The sequence below is a fragment of the Camelina sativa genome, chromosome 11, assembly GCF_000633955.1.
Source record: "Camelina sativa cultivar DH55 chromosome 11, Cs, whole genome shotgun sequence".
Taxonomy (NCBI): domain Eukaryota; kingdom Viridiplantae; phylum Streptophyta; class Magnoliopsida; order Brassicales; family Brassicaceae; genus Camelina; species Camelina sativa.
Window position 1 is genome coordinate 33363081 of NC_025695.1, and position 18994 is coordinate 33382074.

Here is an 18994-nt window from a genome sequence, read left to right on the forward strand (position 1 = left end):
AAAGCAAGTTTATATGGGATGGGAAGGAGAAAGTTTTTTTCAGAAGAAAAACAAGAGCATTTGCTATGGGGAGAATTAACTACGTTCCTCCAATGATAGACGATGCATATCATTTGAGTGATCCTTCTCAATTCAGTCAGAGGTCCTACCAGTTTTGATCATATGAAAACAGTGAATGGTGTTATACACAAATCGTATCGTGAAGCATGTTACGCTCTTGGATTTTTAGATGATGACAAAGAATATATTGAAGGTATCAAAGAAGCACACTTCATGTGTTCTGCAAAGTTCGTTCGTAAAATGTTTGTCAGGATGCTTCTCTCCGTCGTGCTAAATGCTCCTCATATTGTGTGGGAATAAACTTGGACTATGTTATCTGAGGACATATTAAGGCGTAAAAGAGAAGAATTAAAACGACCAGGTTCATTACATTTTCTATCTTTTTAAGATACATTTTTTTAAAAAATGATGTTAGCTGTAGTATATAAATTAACAAATCTTATTTTATAGAGCTTACATTGAGTGATGAAGAAAGGAAAATATTTTGTCTACAAGAGATAAACAAACAGTTGAAAAGAAATGATTCTTCACTTAAGTCTTTTAAGACTCTGCACCAGCTACAGAATGAGAATATTCCTGTCTTAAACCAATTAATAGCTGATGAGCGGAGATTCATCAATCAAGCTGATTTTAAAAAGAATCATCTGGAGTGGTTAAATATGCTTACTGAAGAGCAGAAGAAGATATATGATGAGATCATAGACTCTGTTTTCAAAGATAAAGGTGGAGTATTTTTCTTATATAGTTTTGGTGGAACTGGTAAAACATTCATTTGGAAAGTTTTATCTGCATCTGTCAGGATCAGGGGCGAAATAGTGTTAAATACTGCATCTAGCGGGATAGCCTCTCTTTTGTTAGAAGGTGGCAGAACAGCTCATTCAAGGTTTGTCGTTCCTCTTGAAGTTCATGATACTTCTATGTGCAGAATGTCAAGGTCTTCTGATTTAGGTGAATTAGTCCAAGAAGCCAAGTTGATAATTTGGGACGAAGCTCCAATGATGAGTAAATACTGCTTTGAGACTTTAGATAGAAGTTTGAAAGATATAATGCGTGATCCAGAAGATAAAACTTTTGGGGGAAATGTTATTTTTGGTGGTGATTTCCGTCAGATACTTCCTGTTATTGTTGGTGCTGGTCGAGAACAAATAGTTAACTCATCGCTGAACTCATCTTACCTTTGGAATCAGTGTAAAGTCTTAAGGCTAACAAGAAATATGAGGTTGCTGCAAAAGATTACTCCAAATGAAGCCAGGGAGATTGAAGAGTTCTCGAAATGGATTCTTGATGTTGGAGAAGGAAGACTTAATGAGCCAAATGATGGAGTTGTTGATATTGACATCCCAGAAGAATTGCTTATCATATAAGTAAACTCTCCAATTGAATCGATCATTAATGCAGTGTATGGTAATTTGTTACATACTCCCAAGGATTCCAGTTATTTTCAAAGCAAAGCTATTTTGTGTCCTACAAATGATGATGTCAACACTATAAACGACCACATGATTTCCATTTTAGAAGGTTAGTAAGAGTTTACTCAAAATATTCTCTATTTACTATATAATATATGACGTTTCTGGATTTTGTCTATTACAATTAATCATAGTTTTGTTTCAATCGTTGATTTTTTAACAGGTGAGGAAAGGGTTTACTTAAGCTCAGATAGTATTGATCATGCAGATAAAAGGAATAAAGACAATCCTGCTTATAATCCGGATTTCCTAAAACCCAGTTAGGATTCCAGGAGTGTCAAACCATGCTCTTCGTTTGAAAATCGGTTGTCCAGTAATGTTGTTACGAAATATTGATGCTCATGGAGGTCTAATGAATGGAACAAGACTACAAATTACACAAATGGCTGATCATGTTATACAAGCAAGAATCATCACGGGTACGAGAGTTGGTAAAATTGTTCTTTTACCAAGGATGGTATTAATACCATCAGATACCCGTTTGCCTTTCAAAATGAGACGTAGACAATTTCCGATAAACGTTGCTTTTGCAATGACTATCAACAAAAGTCACGGTCAGTCTCTCTCAACTATACTTGCCTAGACCGGTTTCACTCATGGTCAGCTATATGTAGCCATGTCCCGTGTAAGCAGTAAATCAGGATTGAAAATTCTCATTACTGACCCAAAAGGAAAATCTGAAAAAAAAACAAGGAATGTCGTCTTCAAAGAGGTTTTCCAAAATATTTGATCCACAAAATTGCATAACTTCGTAAGACTTTGTTTTTACTCTGTTTCCATTCTTTTAAATAAAATAGTTTTGTTCTTCGTTTAAATTATTTGATCATATTTTATTTTTTTTTGGTTTTGCAGGTTTTCTTATTTAATTTCACCTATCAAATAAATTTCTAAATTCCTACTTTTGTTTATGTACTCCACAAATTACTTTTTTCATGCTTATAGACATATTTAGTTTCGTTTATTTAATTTTATTCACATATTTTTATCTTTCATATTCTACTACTATATTTTAGGAATTATTTAACAATGTATAAATTATATATGATATCAGAGAACTTCAATAAATAGGCACATTCATTATATTCGTTATAAATTTGGTTTAATCTAATTGTCCAAACTTTAAAATTTACAATTTTTAAAAAATAATTACAAATTTTTAATAACATAAATTTAAGATTACAGACACTACAGGAGAATACAATACCAAGGTTATTAGATACCCGGGAGGAGAGGAGATACCCGGGAGGAGAAGATAGAGGCCAGAGTTAATTATATAAGAATGGAAAGGGGTCTATGTCAATGTCAATATCATGATAACTAAAATCAAATGTCAAAAAGAAGTAAACACTAATCTGATGACTTGTTGAAAACTGCAAATTAATCTGAAATTTACTAAAACTTTGTATTAGTAATTTCAAGTTATAATAAACATTTTGGTCCGTGCTATAGCACGGGTTACTACCTAGTTATTGCGTATACAAAAAAACTGTTTGTATATATAATAAACAGAAAGTGAAAAGGAAAAAAAACTAATTATGCAATTCTTGAAAGCTTCAAATTTATCTCCAAAGGACACGGACAAATTGTTGCAAGAAACCAGCTCCCAAAATCACGTATTTAAAGGATAGACATGAAAAAAAAAAGAATATCTCTAAGCAAAAGGAAAAAAATGGGAGTACTCGAAAACCTATGGGACGACGTTGTGGCTGGTCCTCGACCTGAAGCCGGGGGCCGTGGCCATCTCCGGCGAATCTCCACCGGCTTAACTAGCTTGAACAATACCACAGGTGAACCAAAATATTTAAGTAACATTAACATCTTGTCATCTTCTCATCAGGCCGGAACTAGTAGAAAAAGATGAATATATTAGGATACTGAAACCTAAAGGGATAACTTTCTTTCACTAATTTCTTCTTGAAAATACGTTGATGAGATAAATTAATAAAAATCTATTTTATGTTCTTCTAATTATACAACCCTTTAAATCTATATTGTTCTCTAAACGGAATGCTACATGTGTGGGTGTTTAGAAGGAATGTCGGTGGCTGGATCGGTATCTCTACCGGCGAGTCCATCTACTCCGGTGACACCAGGATCTGGTCGGAAAGTGGATGTGTGGAGGAGTGTGTTTCATCCGGCAAGTAATGTGACCACAAGGGAGATTGGTGCTAATGTCTTTGACAAACCCTCTCATCCTAATTCTCCCACAGTTTATGACTGGTATATGATTATATAAACTTTATATACTTGGATCTCAGAGATTTAAAATTCATATTAACTTTGTAGAGATACATTATTATTATTATGTGAATTTCAAAGTTGGTTTTAAGGGTTTACAAAAATTATAGTTTTATAGTTGTTGCTTGCTGCATGACAGGATGTACAGCGACGAGACCAGAAGCAAGCACCGTTGAAGCGTACCGTTATGGCGTTATCAACGAACCGTCAAATTAATAAATCAAGAGTTCATAAAAATGAAGTCGTCAGTTTTGAAAATTCAAGATGATTAATAAACCAATGGAGTATGCCGTATAATGAATGTTTAAATAAATTTAAGGCACTTGAGTTTCTCAGTTGCTTTTTATCTCTTTTTTATTTCTCAACATAAAAAGTCTACTAATCAAAACGCAAAATGTCAACGTAATTAAGAGTTGAGTAGCAATGTAGCATACAAAAAGAAAATATGCAAATATCTACTTAGAGCAAAAACAATAACCAAATGTGAAAGGCGAGGTCGCTGACACCAATTTACGCAATGGAGTATCCCCAAAACCCATATTTCTTTTGGCATCAAAAAGTTAAAATTTTTACTCATTCCATGATAAAAACAATGTGTGTTCGACCCACCAGCTTTTCAACCTTTAGTTGACATTTCTAGAATCCTAAACTGCTAGACATAACTAAATTGTCTAAATATCTATGACTATAAGAGTAGTTAGGTGACATGACAATAATTAATGTCACAAGCAATTAATAGATTGTGATATTTTTAAACATATTTGGATAATTTTACCTTTAGTTTAGTTGTCTCAACTCTCAATTAAGAAAGCCTTTTTTTTTGTCATGTGTTCTTTTTTTATGTAGAAATCTAAAATTTAAGATAGAGTTTAGAATTTAGGGTTTGGAATAATGGGTTAGTTTTTTGTTAGAGCATTATATATATGACTAATGAAAATTACACAGTCACAACTTACAAACATATGATAAAATTTCACTATTGAGGTAAAAGTTTAATAAATAATCAAATAATCACTATTTTGCTATAAAAGTTTAATAAATGATAAAATTAGAACTAAAAAAAATAATGTTGTTTTATCTTCATTTACTAAAAGGGTAATACTTTGTTTTTGTCTTGTTAAATTAAAATATCACCATATCTGGTCATCTATTGAATTGACTTTACAATGCAACTAATTTTATATATTTAATATTACTATATAAATACTGAAACCAATTAATTTGGATCAAGAAAAATTAAATAAAAAAGAAAAGTATTTTAACTCATTTTTTCATAGAAGAAGATTTAAACTTAACTTATCCAAAAATAATTATATATATGAAAGTTGGCTAACTCTCTCTATATAAGTGTCATATCATCATTCCAACATCTACCACATGTCCATAATTAATATTAATTTTGAAACATATAGTCTTTTTTTGTCTTTCATTCTAAAGGTTAATGATTCATTCATCATTGTCAATATTTAATTGTAAAAATCATCATTAACAAAAATTGAACTTTTTCATCTTATATAGAGATGTTGTGAGGAAGGAGAAAGATTGGGCCCTAAAGGAGAAAATCACACACGATTGATGCAGATATTCAAAAAAATCAAATAAAATCAACATTGCTCAGTAAGCTAATTTTGTGGTAAATTACTTTGTTTATGAGTAATAAGCTAATTTTGTGGCAAATTACTTTGTTCATGAGCTTTGTTTTATTAAAAGTTTCTGTCTCTAGAAGATCTAATAAAACTTCTCTCTTTTCAGCGAAACAAGGTTATAAACGAATTTTATGATATGTATTTTGTGTGAGTGATATTGCGGAAAAAATTGCTAACTAGAAAAATATTTCAATATAAAAAGTAGTTGTTTATATGTTAATTTCAATTGCATTAGTGAATAATAAGAAAACTAGAAATTACAGTGATTAAATCATCAAAACATTGACATTTAAAATCATAAAAGAACAAAAATAGAAGAAAAGAAATCCTCATAGTAATAATAATAAGTGATAGAGAAGAGAATCTCTCTCTCTCCGTTGACGTAGGCGCCTGTGTTAGCTGTGTTTTGCATATGTATAAATTAATGTATGTATACATTGTTTAGATACACATCTCTCTCTCTTTACACATCTCTCTCTCTCTCTCAATGCAGTGTTTCTTTGGTCAAATGATACCAATCTGAAAGCAAAGAAAAATAAATAATCCAATTTGCTTTTTATATTTTCTTGCGTACACCTCTCTCTCTTCCCCATAAAAGTCATCACTTGCTCTTGAATTGTCTCTCCCCCAAAAAGGTCACAAAAGTCATCACTTGCTCTTGATTTGAGTTCCCCCTTTCATGGGTTTTGCTTTCATTTCTGTCTGTTAAAGTCTTTGCAAATTTGGAGTTTTTTTTTACATCAAGTTCGTTGTTTTCTTTGCTGGGCAATTGAAAGGTGTTGTCTTTGTTTGCTATATGAAGAAGGAACTAGGGTTCTTCTACAGTGTATGAATTTGGATTCTTGAGCTTGTGGCTTCTGCGTAATCGGGTTCAATCTTCTCTCTTGATTGAGTTTGAATTTGACATCAAAGTTTTGTTTTTTTTTTTTTTTGCTTTGTGTGTTCAGGGATGGTGAAATTGAGTCTCGTTGAGCCGTTGAAGTTGTTGTCTTTGTTATGGATGATGAATTAGGGATTTAGATTCTGAGCTGTTCTTGTTGTTTGTTGTTTGTTGTTGATACCTTTTCTCCATCATGGGTTGCATAATCTCTAAGAAGAAGTCTCCAAAGAAGAATCCACCATGGAAAGAGCCATTAGAGAAGCGTTCTTCCAGGATCACTTCATCTAGGATTGATGATTCTAGCCAGACTAAAGAGGAGCAAGATCGGTTGAATAAAGTTAGGTTGATTGAATCTGAGAAGTTTAGTTCAAGTAGGTTTTCTGAGAAACAGCATCTGGAGATTTCTGAGATTGGTGATACTGATGAAGATGAAGATGATGATCATCATCCTCCTACTGAGGAATTGAAGAGAGAGCCTAGTGTTGTGATTCGTCCCTGTGTTGAAACTGTTTCAAAAGAGGCTGAATTGGCTGCAGGATGGCCAGCTTGGTTAGTCTCTGTGGCTGGTGAGGCACTTGTGAATTGGACTCCACGACGTGCAAGTACCTTTGAGAAACTGGAGAAAGTAAGTTGTTGTTTCTTTTTTTTGCCTTTTCGATCTGTTCTGTTTTGATAAAATGAACTTGTTTCATGAATGTCTTGCTTCAATGCTTCTTGTGTGAACGCAGATTGGACAAGGTACATATAGCAGTGTATACAAGGCTCGTGATCTTCTTAATAACAAGATTGTTGCGCTTAAAAGAGTTCGGTTTGATCTTAGCGATTTAGAGAGTGTTAAGTTTATGGCGAGAGAGATCATTGTTATGCGAAGGCTTGATCATCCTAATGTACTTAAGTTAGAAGGCTTGATCACTGCCTCTGTTTCATCTTCGCTTTACTTAGTTTTCGAGTATATGGATCATGATCTCGTCGGACTTGCTTCCATACCCGGTATCAAGTTTTCAGAGCCTCAGGTTTACTACCCCTTTACTATGCTTTGCGTACTCTTTTTCTCAGTATATCAATCAACATGTGTAGACGTCAATCAAACTTGTTCTTCTGCTGCCTAGGTTAAATGTTATATGCAACAACTTCTAAGCGGGCTTCATCATTGTCACAGTCGTGGTGTTCTGCATCGTGATATCAAGGGCTCAAATCTACTGATTGACAGTAATGGAGTCTTGAAGATTGCAGATTTCGGGTTAGCAACGTTTTTTGACCCACAAAACTGCGTTCCATTGACAAGCCGTGTTGTGACTCTTTGGTATCGACCCCCAGAGCTTCTGCTTGGAGCTTGTCATTATGGTGTTGGGGTTGATTTGTGGAGCACAGGCTGTATCTTAGGTGAATTATATTCCGGGAAACCGATCCTGGCAGGGAAAACAGAGGTACATACACTCTTTAAAACATCTAGAACTCACCTTCTAGTAAGCTTGAACTCGACTTATGATTTAATCTTTTCTAGGTAGAGCAACTGCATAAAATCTTCAAACTATGTGGTTCACCAACAGAAGATTACTGGAGGAAACTGAAGCTACCACCTTCAGCTGCGTTTAGACCCGCACTTCCATATGGAAGACGTGTAGCAGAGATGTTTAAGGACTTGCCTATAAATGTTCTTTCGCTTTTGGATGCTTTGCTTTCCATAGATCCTGATAAGAGAGGCTCTGCAGCTAGAGCTCTTGAGAGTGAGGTGCGTGTGTTAATTTATGGTTGATGTTATTTTGATTTTGTGATCAATGATCATTCATGCATTTTAAGTTTTTGTGGAGCAGTACTTCAGAACAGAGCCCTTTGCTTGTGATCCATCTTTTCTACCAAAATATCCACCAAGCAAAGAGATTGATGCTAAACTCCGGGATGAAGCGAAAAGGCAAAGACCCACACAGGAGAAGCATGAAAGACAAGACTCTCAGACAAGACGATCACACGAAAGAAAACTTATCCCACCGGTAAAAGCTAATAATCCATCACTTTCAGCAGCTGTGGAGGTAACAGAAATGCTCGATCTGCTATGGTTCGGTGTTGCCTCTGATCCATCAGAATCTTTAACTTAACAAAAACTTGTTGGCCAATACAGAATCCATATCTAAGAAGCTGTGTACCGGGTAACTCGCAAAGACAAATGCAGATTACAAATGACATGGCTTCCAACAATCAAACGAGTGGAAGAATTGCTCACTCGGGTCCGATGATGAAAACTCGGAATCTCAGTCGGTTAACCAAGGACCATGCAGGCCCTAGAATACCGTCATACAGAGGTAACTCAGTAGGACAAGGCGGTTATGCTGGCTCAGATAAACAAATCATGGATCAGGAGAGGAAGGAAATGAGAGCTTTCAACAGAGCTGACACCATGGATAATAGTAAGAGGCAAACCAAAATCCCAAATGACCCTTCTTGGGTAAGTGATCTCACGAGATTCTTTTTTTTTTCTCATTCCACAGTCTTTTGTCTTTCATTTACATTGTCCTTTATATCTGTCTTTATTCAGTATGATTCTGGGGATAACAAGATGTACATGTCCGGTCCATTACTGGCTCAGCCAAGTAAAGTAGACCAGATGCTGGAAGAACACGACCGGCAACTCCAGGAATTCACCAGACAGAAAGCAAAACAGTCGAGAAACTAAATCATGTGTGTCTGCTTATATATTGCTGGGAATCATAAACAGAGGAACCATTCAAGTCTTGTTGTATCGTATCAAGAAGAGTCATTATCTGGTTCGTGAATTTTTGGGAAAAATTGTTTGTAATATAGAGATTAAAAGATTGTTTGGCTTATAAAAAAAAAGAAGCTCAGCTCTGTGATTATAGATTATTGTGTATTATAACATTTATACAGACTCAACAATGAGTTTGGTCTTTGTGTACATAAATGTATGTACACTTCTTCATATATTACAGAGATGTGTATATTACATAGTCATACACTCCTTTTTTTGATATGCAGTTCTTGCCTATGATTTTATTACAAAACTTTTCATTACTCAGATTCAATATGTTTTAAGGGTAAAAAAACATCTTCAAGTTATTAAAACAGGTTGATAAAAAGATTTGGAAGATAACATCATATGGAGAATCAGATTAACTAATCTTTCTCACACACAGTAAAACTGTGTCAGAAGGTGTCCTAAGATATTTACTGATTATTATCATCATATTTCTCCAAGATGTTATCTTTCACGGATTTGATTACTCTAATAAAGAAAAAACTGAATTTGAAGTAGTAACCAAAAATCCAAAAATCAAATGATATGAAAACTGTTTTTGTATTAAAAAGGATGAAGAATCAGAAAGAACGTAGCGAGTTGAAACTTTTTATCGATCAATTGAATCTATAAGAATCATCACACATAAATCGACAACTTTCATCATATTCTCCAGCCCAAATTAATTTTTTAAAAACAGTAGTGAAACTGAACAAGGCGGAAGAAGAACATTGAAACTAGAAGAAGAAGAAGAAGAAGAAGAAGAATGATTATAGAAGTGGCGGAAGATGAGATATTTATAAGAGATTGAGAAGAAACCCTAAAAGTGATCAGTTTGACTAAAAAAAAAAGACACAAATTCTTAAATTCTGTTTGGACACAAGTACAATTACAGTTCGGACTGATTTGGTTACAAAAAGTAAAAAGTAATCAGTCAACAAAAAAACGACTCTTTAGTTGGGCCTCATTGCTTAAACAACGTTGCGGCCCATTAATGGAACAACGTTTATATTCTGAATAAAGAGTAAGGTTATCAAACAGCCGTCTTAGCTCAGTGGTAGAGCGCGTGGCTTTTAACCACGTGGCCGTGGGTTCGATCCCCACAGACGGCGTAGCTCATTAATTCTTTTTAAATAGTACTACACAATTTCCTTTTTTAATCATTCCACAACAAATGGGCTATGGCAAGTGGGTTTAGTTAAAAGTTTATTATAAGCGGTTAAATTATCCTTTGACGCCCCCACTATTATCGGTCAAATTAAAATTTAACCCATCATATTTTATTTCGATCACTTAGCACCCTAATTGTTCCCAAAAAAATATATGTAAGATTATTAAAAGAAAGTGTAAATTGGAAAATCATTACTATTTGATTTTTGCAAATAAACAGAAACTATTTAATCAGAGTAAAAAAAAAAAATACAAAATCTTTCAGTCCATATGATATATATATTCCAAAAAGAAATAAAAAGGACATTTGTTTGGTGTGTTGAGTTTTAAAATCCGATTAAATAAGATAATTAGGATAATTTGGGGAAAAAATTAACATAATTAAGAAAAATAAAAAAGGGGCTAAAAATTCTCACTTTTTGCTTCGTTCTATATCGGCACCGAACCATAAACCAAACGAAAGCAAAAGAAGAAGAAGAAGAAGAAGAAGAAGAAGAAGAAGAAGAGAGGAGAGAGAGATACGTAGTGAGAGAGAAAGGTTGAACCTTTTTTGGCGTTTCTGTTGAAGAAGATCTTCACTGTGTGTGTGCGTCCCTTTACAATGCCTGTGAGTAATAATAGCTTCCCGTCCTCTGAGATTCCCGATGAGGGAGACCAACGAAGCGACCGATTTAACCCGGAAGCGAAACAGGATCTACAAGAGAAGAAGGGTGATGTGAATAAAGACGAAGAAGAAGTGAAACGCCACGAAGCAGAGGAGGAAGAAGTGAAACCCAACGAAGAAGATAAGGAAGATGATGATGGTGATGACGACGATGCTGAGAAGGAAGAGGTAGAAGAAGAAGAGGTAGAAGAAGAGGAAGAAGACGAGGAAGAGGAAGAAGAAGACGAAGAAGGTAAAGGATGCGTACCTTTTTCTGGTTGTGTCTACTCTCGTGGAAACGTAAATCACGCTTAAACGTGGGAGTGTGTGTGTGTGTGCTCACGATTTTGGTTTCTCTTGTTTGTTTCAGATTCTAAGGAAACAAGTCCATCTTCTATTCCAGGAGGAGACCAATCAGGGTATGATTTTTTTACATTTCTCTGTCTTTCTTCTCTTCTCCACTCTCTTGTCCAGATGTGTGTTTTTGCTTTGATGGGTTCGTTTCTCCATTTCAGTTTCTTGGTTTTACCAAACAGTTCTATTCAATTACATGTTAAAAACTCATCTGCTTGATTTACCAATCTGATGATTCTTCGTTCTTAGCACTTGCATGTTGTGGTTCCTGTCGTATTTGCAGCTCTTGTGGTTATATAAATGTAAAGTTTCTAGCTTTGGTTTATTATAGTGACCATTGTAAAGGTTGATCTTAAGAATGATTCAACTTAACCTCTTTTAGTGTATAGCAATCTCGAAGATCCTGCTATAGTTCTCTAATAAAGAAGCTGTGATGGATCTTTCTTGTTTAACTGAGTCTGGAATTTCATTTTATGCAGATATATGGAAATCGATCTCGGAGAAATCCGTAAAGACGTGCAGTGTCCAATATGCCTAGGTACTTAATAATTTTTGTCCTGTATATTTCCAATTCAATCTTACAGCATCCATGCCTAGTTGGGAACGAAACTTAGAGCCGTTACTTTCTTTAGTCGGCATGAAATTCTTGCGGCTTTTTGATATCGTATTCTTGTAGATAACTTGCAGAGAATATGCTTAAACTTGTCTCATTTGAGGGAAACTTCTTTGCCTAGCTTTCTCATTATTTTACTGCTGCAAGTCCTTCACAAAATGAAGAAGTTCCATTAATACAGTATGCTACATTTGGCTGATATTGCTATCCTGTCTCCAGGAATCATAAGGAAGACAAGGACTGTGATGGAATGCCTTCACCGATTCTGTCAGGAATGTATTGATAAGTCAATGAGATTGGGGTATGGCTTCTCAGTTTTATGCCACTTTACAGTTACATGTTCATCATTCTTTCGGGAGCTATAAGTATTGGCTTTCTAAAGCTTTGTTCTGAGTTTCTCTATTAACTGAAATTGCTATTGCAGGAACAATGAATGTCCTGCTTGCAGGAAACATTGTGCAAGCCGGCGTTCTCTAAGAGACGACCCAAAATTTGATTCTCTTATTGCAGCTTTATTCACAAATATTGATAGTTATGAGGAAGCGGTAAAGCATCAACATATTTTTTTTTCTCTTTGTTTATTTTTGAGAGATTGTTGCTGTTAAACGCTTTCTTTTTGTTTGTTTTGTTTCAGGAACTGGCTTTTCACGAAGATGAAAAGGCTCGTAATAAGCAGGTCTGATGCCCGGAGGCAATATATGTCATGGATATTGTTGTTATATTACCTTTTTCGACTGTTGCTAAAGCTATGTTCTTAAAATTTGTTTTTCTCTACCTTATTATGGCTTTTGTGTAGATTCAAGCATCTATAGCTCAAATATCGCAACGACAGTCAGAGGCTCTTGTGAAAAGACGATCTTTAGGTAAAGAGGCAGCAGTCTTAATGAGATCACCGCGTATTGCTAGTGGCTCCAGAAGGAGAAGGAACTGCAGAAACATGGAACAACAAAACGCGTCAGAAGCCCATGATGATGATAATAATGATGATATTAACAACAACGGAGGAGGCAAAGATTCGTCTTCAGATGAGCGTGGTACAGAAGTCCGACAGAAGAAACGTAGAAAACGGTCTACAAGTCGTTCAACACAACACCCTTCCTCTTCAGGTGCAAACAATAACAATGGTAACTGCGCAGATAATGACACAGAAGTTTATAGAGATAGTAAAGGAATATCACCCGGGCTTGTGTGGAATCCAGAGATATTGGCTTGGGGAAGAGGTGGTACAAGGAGTAACACAAGGCATGGGAATAATATATCAGGAGGCAGTAGTAAGATTGCGAGGAATGCTCGTGTGAACAAACTTGTTGAATATCTACGTAGCAGCATAGATGGACCCAGTGTTGAGGTACCAAAGAAACGAAGCGATGATTCTCTTGTTCTTGATGACCTGTGTTTCAGATTGCTGTTTTCTTGGATTTTGATTGAACTCAATCTCTCTTTCTCTGCAGGTGGATATCCATCTCAAGCTTGTCTCGCTGGATTCAAACTGTATACCAGACTTACCGCAGCCATATCTCTGTTGTAAGCCCGCGTTGCTTGTAAAACAGCTCCGTGAAGTGAGTACTCATCTCTCTCTCTCTTAACATCATACTTGTCACAGTAGAAAGTGATTATTTTTACATATATAGAAGGTTTGTTACATATATAGATGTGAAAGTTCTTCAATATGATATATTTGTGAACTTTCAATGGTGAACAGTTCGTAGCACTTAAGATGAATTTGAAGACTGAAGAGGTTGAATTGTTGTTAATAACAAGAAGAGGAGCAGGAGACGATGCGACAATAGAGAATCTTCCTGTAGTGACTTCAGCTTCAGCAGCAGCATCCAAAGATGAGATGCAAAGTCTTGAAGACAATGAAACATTGTCAAGGCTCAAAGTCGATTTCATTTCAAGCCATGAACAACATTTGGTAGCGTCAATAATTAATAATTTGTTTTTATATATCTTTTCATTCTAATCTAAGTATGATTCAACTCTCTGAGACGTTTTCCTTATTTTGGATTGTGCCTTAGATCATATCTTACCGGAAGAAGCAAACCGAGTGAAGAAACTTGGAGCCTAAGGACGTGCTGCGAACAATGTATTATATATAAACAGATGGATCAGGGCATGTTTGCCCGTTTGCTAGATTATATATGTCGGTTGGTTTTTAGTTTTAGGAAGTTTTTCATTTGTGACAGACTTTTTTTTTTTGTTTGCGTGTTCATTGTAGACATTTGCTTAGTATTCCCGGAGCAAGTATTATAAGGCAAACCTTTTTTTTTTACTATATATATCAGCCAAGTTTCAGAACACAGGAAAAATTTTACTACTGCCTCATTTTATAATGGAGAAGAAGCGCAGTTGGTGATTTTGGTCTTGTCGTCTCCTTGTTCGACCTGTGTTTAATTGACATGGAGTTTTGTTTTTTTACTCAGTTTAGGTTATAAAAAAAAAACAAGAGAAGAAATCAACTCCTGATTTGGATCAGAACTTACTTTTGGGGTAAGAATGGGTTGTTGAAGTTTGGCTCTGGTTTGGCATGAGGAAACCATTGTCCTTCTTAGTTGTTTTAGAGCTCATTCTTCCTCTATCTGACAAAGTTTAAGGTAAAATACACTTATTTGTAAAGTTTTTCATTGTATTACTATTATACCAATTTTGTGGCTTCAGTCTCTTCGCGGTATCTCTTGTACATCATCTCTTTCTCTTTGATCTGGAACCAAAGATGGTAGAACAAGTTAGTTGAGAAACTGAAATGTTCCTTTTAATATGCTGATCGAGTTAGATAAGCTTACTTTATAGTAAAAAGTCTTCCGTTTCGATAGCCCGATGGTGGATATGGAGATTAAACGTAACTCTTGAATTTCTATAAGAGGCCTTCTTAACTTTCTCTGGAACAGGAATCTGATCTCTGAGTCAGGTGAGAATTCACACAAATCATTGGCGAGCTCTTTGAATATGCTGATTAAGAAATAGCAAAAGAACAGTTTCTTACTTGAAGAAAACTTCTTTGGGCTTCTTCTCTCTCTATTTTTTTAATCCTCTCATCCATTTCTTTCTGCATTTCCTCTTCGTGTCTAGCTAGACTCTCTAACTGTAACGGGGACTCGTGCATTGCTTAGGCTCTGGTTTCGGTGGGATCTGACCTGAGTTGGAACGTTAACCATTCTCGACTTTTTTTGGCAACAAAAAACTGACTTGCGAGGAACGAAGAAGAGCTTCGTAATGCATACCATAGGAAAATCGGTTGTGTAAGGATATGCATGGGGTTTCTTTGTAGATGCTTTTCACGGCAAGAACCAGAGTTCAAAGATAGGACATGAGAACACCTGCAACATAAAGAGTTATGCCACGTATAAACAAACAGTCTCACTCAGAAAATATTTTTAGATCCGAGCGTTTGAATCTCTGTCAGATGAAAGCGAACTGATCAGTGTGATTTACCTGGATTGTGGAAGATGTGGTGTACTTCTTTGTGGAGCAGGCAAAGCTGGAGCTGCCAATATCTGTGTCAAACAAAGAGAAAGAGCATGACTAGTTTTCAGTTTTTTCATTTCTGTGCAGCTCTCTTGTTTCTGAAGTTATTGAAGATAGAGAGACATAGAGGGAACGCCATGCGTTACTTTCTTATTTAAAGGTCGCTTTTAAAACTTCGGGTTCTTTGCAAAATTTTCTTCCTCAGGCTCCAAAGTGCTTTTAAGTCTCAGAAGACGAATTCGCTGAGATATCACAACCTCTGGTTCCTTCGGCCGTAGATTGGTTCTGGACTAAGATTATCAGCATTGTCCATTAAATCTAATTGAAGAAAACTTCAAAGAAAAATTTAAATCTAAAATCTAATTGGGATGGAGGAATGTTCTCTGTGTTATCACAGCTATTACTACTGTCTACTATAGTTGGAGACTTGGAGTCACTTTAGAATGATCATATGAAACAGTGTCGTTTCAGGTCTACAAAGTACAAAGTATAAATTTTGTAGATTTTATACTTTTAAAGAAAAATTTGATATGTTGTATTAGTTTATGTATTTTGGTGTTATTTCTTTATATATCTTATGCAATTTCAATAATGATAAATTTTGGTTTTATATTCAAGTTCATGTAAGTCATATTTAAAAAATATTATAATTTTGTGTGGTAAAATATTATTATTTAAAATTTTATATAGGTATGATGATATCATATGTTTTAACACAAAAACAATTTCTCTATTATTTTGTGGATTAAGTTGATTATAAAACTGCAAATTGCAAATTGTAAATTATGTTGAATGCAATTCCAAACATTTACGGGTGACAAACCTTATTACACCATTTTATCATATAATCTTAACATTTTCATTTAATTCACTGTTTGTTATAAAGATCATAACTCATTTTATCATATAACTCATTATATTTAACCCATCGTTGCTATAACTATTTTAAATATATTTGATTTAAAAAATTTTAATTAGAGTATTTCTAATTTTTAAATTCTTTGATCAATTATATATTTATCGTATTATTTAAAATTATTAAGTTAAACTATTTTTAAACGTTTTAAATTTAAAAAAAATTATTTCACAAAAAAAAGAAATGTATGAAATCACATATAAATATTCAAATTCTGAGCTATTGCTCGGTCAAATTTTTGTTGAAAAGATATTTGTTTAAAGGAAATATAGTACTTAGTCGGAGTTTTTGACCCCTTACAATTTTACTTTATCAATCTAACAATTTATATTCTTTTTAAAATATTAAAGTCATGGCATATGCAGAAAAAAACTATTTATTATATAGATGATATAAAGATTTATTTATTTTACAAAAATAGAATCATATAAAGATGAGAGGTAATTATAATGATTAATAAAAAATTAATATGGTAATTTATATATCAAATCCTATATGTTCATTGAGATTGGTTATTAATTTTTTGGAAATTTAAATTTTCGTTTTTAAAAACTAATTAAATTTTATAAATGTATTAGACATTTTTACCTATAGTAACTATAATTAGTTTATTCTTTGAAACCTACATTTCTAATGGAAGCTACCCTTTATAATGTTTATTATAAAATGTACTTCCATAATATTAGTATAGGGATGATTTAGAGTTAGCAAATAAGATGATGTTGTTTCTACAAAAAAGATTGATTAACTAATGCTCTCAAAGACAAAGCAGAAGATTTACTAAATAAGACTAAAAAATCAAAAGCAGTCTTTGTTCTAAGTATGTTATGAATTGAGCTTCTGTATTGAATTTTTTTTAGAGACGATTAGGTGTATCGTGTACTTCCAGCATCGAAAAGGGAATTGATTAGCAAAGTACTAAAACATCTTTTTAAAGTTTTTAAGCCATCAAAAAAAATTTCAAAATAGTTTACGTATATACAAAAAATTCTACAAAATGTACAACAATACTTAAAAATCTTACCAAATCAATAAAGTTGTTAGTATAGTAAGGCATTTCTATGAGACTCACCTAGATTTTGTGGCCTTTTTTTCTCTTTTGATCTGCTCACAACAATGTAATCGATATTAGATAAAAGATTTAGATGTAACACCAAACTCAAGTCAACCCAATTTGATGTAAGTATTAGCCTCATTTTATGTAAATTTAGCCTAACTGACATGTTATGCTAAAATTAAGAAGAAATCAAAAGCTGATACTGAGACTAACTTTGGAGTTAAAAAATCATTGTATAGAAAGTTTTTTAAGTCACTACAAAACCGATTTTCCTTGTTTGACAATCGCCTAATAAACTGATTGTAATACTAATCAAATCCAAATCCAAACTATAAATCAAACCTTCTATCAAAAACAGTTCGTCGTACTGTCATATACTTATCCAAAAATATCGTCAACCATGGAAATAATCCAGTAAATGATACACCGGTAAAAAAATAAATTTTGATACTAAAAAAAATGATATTTTCGATGATTCTCCATTTTATGTTCACGTGAACTATTTTTTAGTGATTCATACCTTAACTTGACATATGATGTATTTTTAATCACTATACGTATATTTAATCACTGTACTACTTAAACAATAATACAAAACAACAGTGGATTAAATACCTAATGAATTCAAGACCGAACCCCAAAATTTCTTTGCATTGTGCTCATGGCCGACTATAATAGTATCTCCAAAAAAAATGGATGGAAAAGCACTGTTTATGCACTAGAAATGCAACAAGCAGATGCTACATCATTATAATTTTTTTTAGGTTTGATGAGTTAATTGAAATCAGGAGACGAGAAGAATAAGATAACATTACCGTGATCTATGATTTTTTTGCATAAACTGGTTGATGGAGATCAGGAATGAGCTTCAAAAACTTGTTTAAGTAAGGTTTATTTCGGTTGTAAATGTTCATCAAAACGTCATATCTTGATATGGATGTGGACATCGTGCTATAATAATTAATTAATAATGAAAGAACACATCCAAGAGAAAGCATGTCATTTACATAAATTTGTAATTTATGTTCTTAGTTGATCTAGTTCTTATTACTCATGTGTTATCTGGAACCTAAAAGTTTTCTAAAAGCACATCGATCGAATCATAATCGATAACTGAACATATAATTTAATATTCTAAAAATAGAACTATCTACACGTATATGTTCGTTTTATCTTTTTGTTTTTTCAATTTCATCGTCTTTTTATTTGAACATAATCTATAATAATAAAAAATATAAGTTATAAGCTCCTAAAGCCGTCCACATCGGATTTAAAAAACTAATAGAAATTTGACATATCACTTATTAACATTTTATACAATTTTCAGAATTTTCTATATTAAAAATTATTTTAAACAACCTTTATTGATTTGACATGTTATTTATTAACATTTTTTAAATTTACAGAATTTTTTTGAAAAAGGAAAATTTTAAATTTATGGAAATCAAAGAACTAAGCACAATATCCCACATCAGCTAGAAATTTTTTAGACAATGGTTCAGAACCAGTATAAATAAGATTAATATGCTTCCGACAACGAATGAGCAGGAAAGCTTGATTTATCAGGCGTCCAAATTTAAAAGTTTTATTTAGTTTGATCTGGTTTTTTATTTGATCAAATTAAAACTTTAAACAGTTTCAAAAAAATATTATAATATTTAAAAATTTTAAAAGTTTAAATATTATAAATATTGAAACTTTTAAAAGTTCTTAGCTTTTAAAAAGTTTTTAAAT

General features: G+C 33.5%; 4 protein-coding genes and 1 non-coding gene across 5 annotated transcripts; all 5 read left to right on the forward strand.

Annotated features, from left to right (window-relative positions):
- LOC104728609 (ATP-dependent DNA helicase pif1-like) lies at positions 720-1424 on the forward strand. Its single transcript, XM_010447569.1, has one exon. It carries the CDS (start codon positions 720-722, stop codon positions 1422-1424), a length of 705 nt encoding a protein of 234 aa, XP_010445871.1.
- On the forward strand, positions 3193-4118 carry LOC104725010 (dormancy-associated protein homolog 2). The gene is made up of 3 exons (XM_010443601.2): positions 3193-3316; positions 3560-3749; positions 3907-4118. The coding sequence occupies exons 1-3, from the start codon at positions 3199-3201 to the stop codon at positions 3941-3943; spliced, it is 345 nt and encodes a 114-aa protein (XP_010441903.1). The 5' UTR covers positions 3193-3198; the 3' UTR covers positions 3944-4118.
- On the forward strand, positions 6484-9147 carry LOC104725011 (probable serine/threonine-protein kinase At1g54610; the record flags this gene model as incomplete). Its single annotated transcript, XM_019232183.1, is given in 7 exon segments — positions 6484-6918; positions 7022-7306; positions 7403-7720; positions 7798-8025; positions 8108-8323; positions 8413-8736; positions 8827-9147. Coding segments are annotated over 7 exon segments (1941 nt in total). The 3' UTR covers positions 8965-9147.
- TRNAK-UUU lies at positions 10083-10154 on the forward strand. The gene has a single exon. It is a non-coding gene; the product is annotated as a tRNA-Lys (tRNA).
- Positions 10617-14097, forward strand: LOC104725012 (putative E3 ubiquitin-protein ligase RING1a). The gene is made up of 10 exons (XM_010443605.2): positions 10617-11108; positions 11226-11274; positions 11689-11747; positions 12042-12123; positions 12247-12367; positions 12457-12498; positions 12619-13170; positions 13274-13381; positions 13525-13737; positions 13841-14097. The coding sequence occupies exons 1-10, from the start codon at positions 10814-10816 to the stop codon at positions 13871-13873; spliced, it is 1554 nt and encodes a 517-aa protein (XP_010441907.1). The 5' UTR covers positions 10617-10813; the 3' UTR covers positions 13874-14097.